Source organism: Watersipora subatra, chromosome 1, assembly GCF_963576615.1.
Source record: "Watersipora subatra chromosome 1, tzWatSuba1.1, whole genome shotgun sequence".
NCBI lineage: Eukaryota > Metazoa > Bryozoa > Gymnolaemata > Cheilostomatida > Watersiporidae > Watersipora > Watersipora subatra.
Window position 1 is genome coordinate 14,058,154 of NC_088708.1, and position 8,564 is coordinate 14,066,717.

The 8,564-nt window shown below is 41.0% G+C and overlaps 1 protein-coding gene across 1 annotated transcript; it reads left to right on the plus strand.

The window, feature by feature from the left end:
* Positions 1 to 4,495: 4,495 nt before the first annotated feature.
* LOC137406231 (haloacid dehalogenase-like hydrolase domain-containing protein 3) lies at positions 4,496 to 7,892 on the plus strand. The gene is made up of 4 exons (XM_068092771.1): positions 4,496 to 5,823; positions 6,347 to 6,518; positions 6,927 to 7,034; positions 7,333 to 7,892. Exons 1-4 carry the CDS (start codon positions 5,614 to 5,616, stop codon positions 7,548 to 7,550), a joined length of 708 nt encoding a protein of 235 aa, XP_067948872.1. The 5' UTR covers positions 4,496 to 5,613; the 3' UTR covers positions 7,551 to 7,892.
* Positions 7,893 to 8,564: the final 672 nt, after the last annotated feature.

Below are 8,564 nucleotides of genomic sequence, written 5' to 3' on the forward strand. Positions count from 1 at the left end.
TAAATGTCTCACCCTTATTTCTCAAACATGGCACTTCACGGCTTCAACAAATCATCGCCTTAAAATTTTTTCCTTCTCTCACCTTATACGACACTTCACCTGCACGCATGTTAAAGGGTATTGTCAATCGTGAAACTTACTACACCACCAGTACTCTTTTATTAACGATAACAGAAAAACAATTGAAGTTTTATTGACTGCGTCATGTTGTATAAACCAGTATACTTACATGGGATTGTCGCAAAAAAGGGCTCCGTTTTTCCTTCCACTTACTTATATACTGCCTAATATTACCTAATCTACTGACTTTATTTTCTCACCGTAATTGCTGCAACCACCTGCAACTGCGCTGAGCTCAGATGCCAATATAACCTGAGCTCCACGAATCCCATATTACCACAGCCTCAAGAAGCAATGGAGATGTAGCGTGGAGATCTGCCATAGCTACCTGGAATGGGGAGGTGCCGCGGCGGTCTTCCGCCATAACCCTTAGGAATGGGGAGTTGGCGCGAAGGCTTCTCACTATAGCTACCCGAGACAGAGAAGTGCTGTGGAGCTCCTCTGGCATAGCCACCTGGAACTGCTATGAGGCTCTGGAGAAGCTGGAGTCTGGACCCTGTCCGGGTGAAAAGACAAAGCAGCCGGAGCCAAGATGAGCCACACCAGACAGGATTTTAGGAGTGGACTCGGACAGCAGACAGAGGAGACTGGGCTTGTAGCCAGCCGGAAGCCTGCTTTCAAATTGACAGGCCCCCTGCCCCCACCTCCGAATCAGATGGACTCACCAGAGACTTGCCATGGTGACAACAGGCTCTGGGCTGTCCATCCTGGACCCTATTGCTCCTTGGGGTTAGAATTGTGTCGACCCGATCAGGGTGCAGGCTCTGGATCGGCCTTATTCGACTAGCTATATTTCTTTTGGAGAAGCTAGAGTTGCGATCCATCTAGTTCCTGATTGACACTGGATGCACCACGAACTTGCTGAGTAAGCAAGTGTTCTACATGTTTTCCCAGAGTGCACAGGACCTCCTCAAGGAAAGTGACAGTCATGGCTGTGTGGCTGCCATTCTACGGAGTCATACTGTTGGCGATACAGCTATGACTACGAGCACGGCCAGGGCAAACTCGGATGAGGCAGTGGGTCCTCCATCGAGGAGAAGAACGAGGATGTGGAGTGTCTTTGCCAGGCTGACTCTAGAAATATTCCTGCTTCCGTTTCTATAGCAGAGGATGCTCAAGTCGAGTCACACCTAGTTAACGCTCATACCCCGGCACGAGTTGGCCCAGGTCGGCTGCCATCATGCTCTACAAAGGAGAATCACTAGGAGCCGTCAGCTAGGCGAATTCAGATGCGAGTGTATCACTTGAGATTCATGAGAACTGCGGCTGGCGGAAGTGAAGGCCAAGTGCTCTATTCCGGCTCAAGTCTTTCAGGTCAACATGGAGACCGACCAGGAAGATCTGGCCACTACCGGACTGCTGGCTACTACCAAGTCACCATGGCTGCAACTCATCAGGATTGATGAACTCCTTACCAGGAAGACCGGCGTCACAACAGAGCGGCTCATCACTTAGGCTATGTGGGACAGTGTAGCCACTGCCCTAAAAGACTGACCAGATAAGTGAGGCCTATGCGGCTACAAAACTAGCAACTGATGGGGTCGACACCCTGAGCTTCATTATTTCACCATCCCTGTGTGTCCCTGCATGTGACAGCATGTTTCAAAAGATCAGGTGATGCTGCATAGTAGAATGCACAGAGATGGCCGACGCGGAGATGTGGTATGCCACGTGGACCGCTTAAAGTGGCTCTCTTTCCTGAAGGTATGCAGTTGGTCAAGAGGTCTTTCCATGAAGCCATGTACCCTTTCTCTGACCACGGCCCTCCGAATCAGAAAGGATCAACCAGTTAAGGAGGACAGAGCACATGGAAAAAACGGCCCAAAAGAGACCCCGGGAGGATCTGCCAGCACCATCCACAAAGGAGCCGGCCCAACCTCCAAAGAAGCTAGCCCAGCCTCTGAGAAAACTAGCCCACCCACCAGAGGGAGCTACAGTCAGATCGATGGCCCTGGTCAGCTCCCCATCAGAGCCGGGTACTTCCCCAGATCCCTTCATCTGGATCCTCAGTTATTGCCCGGCCGGTAGAAAAGGGGACCCAGTATCTGATGGGTGACAGTCGGCACTGGACCGTGACGAAAGCTATGGCTGATTTCTTGCACCACCAGCAAGGCATCACCATCAAGACATCAGATACCTCTTCTCATCTTCGCCCCACTAAACCAAGATGAAGAGAGGCTGAGCCAGGAAGACGCTGAGCCGGCGGAAAGTACGACCGGCCGGCTGCTAGCCGGTAGAACAAGGACTGGCCGGCCACTGACCTGTCACCACAGAGACTGACCCGATCTGACTGACTCAGCAGAAAATGGCCATCCGGCCTTTGAGATAAAGATGCCCAAGTTTTCCCAAATAGTATATAAGAGTCCAGATAATCATTACCCTAAACTTTCCCAAATAGTTTATACGAGGCCAGACAATCGCTAGCCTGCCGGACACACAGTTATATGCAGTTCTTTATTGCACTCACAGTAATTGCACTTTGATCTCGCGACCAAACACGAGCAAAGCGATTGTTGGGAGCTTTATGATAAATGCATATGTGCACACAACTCACGAAAATTATTCATCAACACCGTCGCAAACCTTGTACCGAAATCTCATCAACAAATTTAACCATTTTTCAATGGAGTCGTTTAAGTATAATAACGATACAAAACACATATAAACTTATTTAAATATGTTACCAAGTCTTTATTTGTAGACAATATCCTAAACCTTACCCATCTGATCGGATTATACACAAATAGACATTAATTTAGCCTAAAATCGCAATAAAAACTTGACAAGCCTTTTTTAATCAAAATTAAGACCGGCCAACAAAACGCCGTTAAAGCTGTGCCACCGAGAGTAGAACCATTAAGTCGTGAGTATTTCGTGGGAACAACGTGCACATTTCACTAGTCTATGGCATTGCCGAAGGTTTCTGTAATTAACGTAGAAGTACTGAGAAGTAATCGTTTCTTCTTTGCCGATTTTAAAGTAGGTAACTGATATTTTGGCCACTTATGAGTACATTGATTTTTCAACTGACGTCCAAAGCAGTGAAAGTAAAAGAAATGACGATGATATTTTTCTAACGATTCTATGGCATTGTCCAATTGCCGAAGATTTCTGTAATAAACGTAGAAGTACTGAAAAGTAATCGTTTCTTTTTTGCCGATTCTACCGGACTGTGACATTTTGGACACTTATAATGAGTACTTTAGTATTCCAACTGATGTCCCAAGCAGTGAGAGTAAAGGAAATGACGATATTTTTCTAACGATTCTTATAAGATTATTACAATATTTACTTGCAAGAATAATTATTCGATTTTATAAAATTTAGTTATAAGAATAATCTATCGAATTTACAAGATCGAAGTATATAGTGACCGATGGTGTGCAATATGTTAAACTCTAAATACCAGCTAAAATCTGTTTAGATTTTTAAATTCAGCATAATTTTTTTAGATATAAATACAGAAATCTAGATAAATATCACAACTTCTTGATATTGGTTGCTATGACCAGTGATATACAGCCCCCAGCCTGTGTATATTACACAGCAGCTTGCCATTTTACTTCTAATATTGCATTTCTCCTATTGCAGGGGAGAGATATAAACATATAATCTTTTCCTTTCATTATTGCTGTTTGTTGTACATAATAGCACCCAGTACATTACTGCTACCATTGCAGTCCTCCTATTGCAGTGCAGTGCCATTTGACTGCTAATATTGAATTTCTCAACTGGCAGTACCCTTTCTTTTTTCTTTATCACTTTGGTCGTGGGCTGTATAACAGGGAAATTTCTAGTATATTTATTTATAAACATAGCTTACAAATTCATAGTATATTTATTTATAAATATACATACCTTTCTACTTGAACAAGTGGTTGGTTTATTGTAGATCCTGTAAATTAAATGCAAGTGACAGGGTGACTTATACACATTTTTTGTTGACTAATGGTACAATGAAACCAAATTTATATAATCAAATATGTCATACAGCTTGTTTCCCATGTGGGCTTTGATGAATTAACCAATTCTTTAAGAATGCATATCTAGACGCCATAAGTTACATGGATTGTAAAGCTAAAACTGCTTTTCGCTTGATAGTAGCAGGCAGAAATCCTTTTAGCAAGTGTCCTACAAACAACAGTTCTATCAGCTTTGTAGGAAGAATGAAAAACATTCATGTGTTAAAAACATACTTCCTCTACCTTGTAGGAATTACAAATACTTTAAAGCCAACAACTAGTTTAGGCTATTCATTTTTTGTTTGTTATGCTTGACATAATGTTTTTGGCATGGAGGCCATTCATCACTGTAACATTGTGCATGGTTTTTCAAAATTGTAGAGCCTGATGGTAAAAGATGTTAGTTAGGCAGTTCAGTAGGAACTAGGAAGTATTAGCAGCTTTAGAAACTTCTTGAATAGGTAGTTCCATTTGGTATGAGGCTCCAATTAAGTAATTTAGTCTCACAGTTATCAGGAACTTAATATGTAGTTATCTAAGAAACAGGCCAACAAATATCCAAACAGTTCTTGCGTTCTAGCTCTGCTTCCGCTGCCCTCGTCGCAATAAATAAAATTATCAACTCGTCTGTAATCCCATAAAGGGCATGTGTATGAGTTCTTAATCCATTTTGAGTGAATGCTTTTACATAAAAAATTCATGCATATACACTTTTTAAAGCGTCTTGCTTCTGCACTCTCTATAATTTTTTCATTTAAACTTTCGCAACGGAGAAAAACCAGGTTTCTGCTATCTAGACTAGCCATTTGAATACATATTTCAATCATTTCAATTTTGCATCTCACTCTTCTGATAATGTTGAATATATCGCTCACCTGCTAGTCTGATAGAGATTATATTAAGAGTCAGGTAGTAGTGTGCGTTGCCAGAGTCTGTCAAGGTACCATTTCAGTTCTGATTTCGTAGCTCTGCGACGAGCATTCTGTCAAGGAGCAAATAAGTATCAGCATATGTACCACGTAGGTAGGTGCTACGAAAGAAACTGCTGTTGGCAGCAGAATTGCTTGCCCATCCACTGTAAAGTGCAAGGTCACTAGATTTTTATGAACAGTACTTAGGTAGACAATTTGCAACAGGGGGAAAAGACAGCAATTGCATCATGGTTGCCCCCACCGAATCACAGTTAAGCTGAAATAAGATGTTAATATGACCTACTTCTGAGAAATACTCATAAACATACCTCAGAAAAGCGACTACCAGTTTTTGTATTTTTAAGATGCACCCTGTTTCAAGTTTACAATTTATGAAAGTTGATGCGGTATCGTCAAAAGTGTTGGAGAATGCAGAACTGATTAGCATCCGTAGAAAGGGGATAAGTTGACAAAGCGACTAGTGTGCTAGTTGCGCTGGAATACAAGAGAACTCCAAAAACATGGTGACTTCAAAAATCTCATATTAATTTTTAAATTTGTTTTAGCTCTACAAGACTAGCGAGTCGTGATGGATTTGTAACCTGAAAACAACTGTCTACATGGGAGGCATAAGACGAGTAACGCTAGATGTGACTGGTACAATTATCCGTATTAGAAAAGATGTGGGTGGGATGTACAAGCAGGTCGCCACAATGCAAGGCTTGTCATTTCTCAACCATATACCTACTCACAGCATCAATTCTAAGTTCAAAAAGACTTTTCACAAGCATTGGGAGCACTCTCCCAATTTTGGCTACTCAAATATGGAGGTAAGACAATTCTTCACTATTTGCTACATCAAACAACATTTTGTGCTTCCATATAATAATTTTGAAATAAACAAGTAGCTTGGCATCCTGTTCCAGGAATTTTTAAAATATTTTGTTTCGTTATTGGATGCTGAAAATTATATAGCTACAACCCTCATTTTTCCAGCTCTCAGAAATTATCACTGCACTTTAGGGTTTGTCAACTTCATTGAAATATTAGACATTTGGATAAACTCTATTAATATGATTTAATGTCTAACATAGGATATCCAAACCTGGCAGCCTCTGTATAGACTATTGGTGGCTTCAATACGGATCCATGTTTGAAGGCATGTTACAACACAAGCTGCAAACTAACTAATCAGAAGACATTTTGATTAGTGTCTGTGTTGCTACATTTCTTATACCAAAAGGTTCAGTTTACTTGCTAGCTGTGATCAAGAATGCATTGTATTGTAAGAATGATAACTAAAGGTTGTGAAAGATCCTGTAAACCATAAAGTCACGGCTGTTTGGATCACAGGCAATAGAATGGTGGAATAGGGTGACTGAAGATACGCTGCAACCATTCAGTCAAGACCTGGAGCTGAGAGAGTTAACTCAGTTCACCCGCGCCCTATATAAGCACTTTTCATCTGCAAGTGCCTATGAGTTGATTCCTGGAGCTAAGGATACAATAGAGAAGTTGAGCAAAAGTATGTGTTGTATTCCTTATTTCATAAAAATATAAAGTAACATATACATGTAAGTACCATACCAATATTACAACAGTCTGTACTGTTTAAGAGAACATATTAATTGGTGTCTTAGAAATATGAAGAGTCACAATTCTCTGTGGATGAAATTGTATTACTAGTCCATCAGCAATTGAACAGACTAGCTACCTGTCCATAAACAAGGAATTGACATCAGCGCTATTATTGTTTCACAAGACTACCTTGTTACTAGGTACTTCTCCGGCTTTTCATTCCTTGTTAGAGCTCCTTGTGATTATGCTAGAGTTTGCAGTTTACATAGGATTTGGTAAGTAGCACGTGTAACACATTTTTTGATAGATACCTATCTTACAGCTGGCTGCCAGCTTACAACTTGATGTGTTTTAGGATTAGATGTTGTGGTAATCACTAACAATGACTCACGGATTCGGAATGTCCTTGGCGAGCTGTTTGATAGACATGTGCTCAAATCGATCATCATTTCCAATGAGGAAGGTGAGTGTGCCGGGTAGTGGATATTATTAATATGTTACTGATAGACCATCTTTATGTTCATAGGAAAAAGGGAACATTAAGGTTGAGTTTTACATTCTAAATGTTGAACCGGAGGTTTGCTCTGTAGAGCTGTGCAAACCAAAGATTATGTATTAGCTTGTTTTTTCTGAACTGGAGGCTACATGTCATTGGCAATGTATATTAGCTTACTGGCCTTTTCAAACCAATGATAAATTGTAATAGTCTATCCAGCTGACTTGTAGAGACTAATGAAACGCTGTGTTGGCTTGTCTTGCAGGTGTGTACAAGCCAGACAAGAGAATATTCTATAGAGCTATAGAAGGCACAGACATAAAAGAAAGTGAGGTCTTACACATAGGAGATTCATATGTCAATGATTATTTACCTGCGGTATCTTTAGGAATGAGGGCCGCACTTATTGCATCATGTGACACATCACAGGAACGAAGATGTGAGACCATAAAAAACATTACTGAAGTGCTGAGGCTTGTATAACAGGCACAGCCTTATCACACTGTTGATGAGTTGATGGTAACTCAATGACTATTGTTATGTATCATTGGAGGGGATGAATGACAGCCTGATGACATCCAGTATATTACATGTAATATCTCTATCAGCAACTTGACACACTTTTATTAATGAATGCAGCTTGCCTTCAGAGTTACGTAGGGACATGCGCTGATCCAACTAGTTGTGGTACTCAGTCTAGCGTTGCAGCACTTATGTTAGCTTTGCTTCTGCAACTCTCAGTTTATGTGAAAATTCAATTGAATACACTTTTTTTGCATTTATCATGACATTTATTTACTGCATAGAAATATAATGAACTTTGGTAGTTGAGCTAAGTGAGCGTTTTTGGACTCCGGTATTTCATCTAAACTGACCACCTCTCTGGACTGCTGTATTTCGTCTAAACTGACCGCTTCCCTGGACTCCTGTATTTCATCTAAACTGATCACTTCTCTGGACTCCTGTATTTCATCTAAACTGATCACTTCCCTGGACTCCTGTATTTCATCTAGTGGCTGTTTTAATGACTCTTGTAAAATACATGCATTTATATAGGCTGGTGTATACTACTTATAATATTGATATTGTAAATAGTGGTTTGCGTATCAGCTAGGATTTTGATCCCTGAATTGCACCACAAAAAAGCTGAGTTACTTTGTAGCTAATTAACTTGTAAGGAAAAGTGACAGCAGCAGAAGTTACGAGAGAGACTAGTGGGGAAGTTACGAGGGAGGCTAGTGGGGAAGTTACGAGGGAGGCTAGTGGGGAGATGCAGCGGAAAAAAATGCAGCTATTAAATAAGCCAATAATCTGTCATATTTCTTGCTATGCGCTGATCAATCAGCCAAGGACCTGGGCTAGAAATGCAGCCAATCTATGCAAGCAGAGTTGTTGATGGAAGAATCAATATGAGATAAGCTGCAATTGAGTCTGCCGATCAGACGAATCTCACTGCAAGACGTGTAAATATTTATTTACTTGTCTGACCTTAGGCCA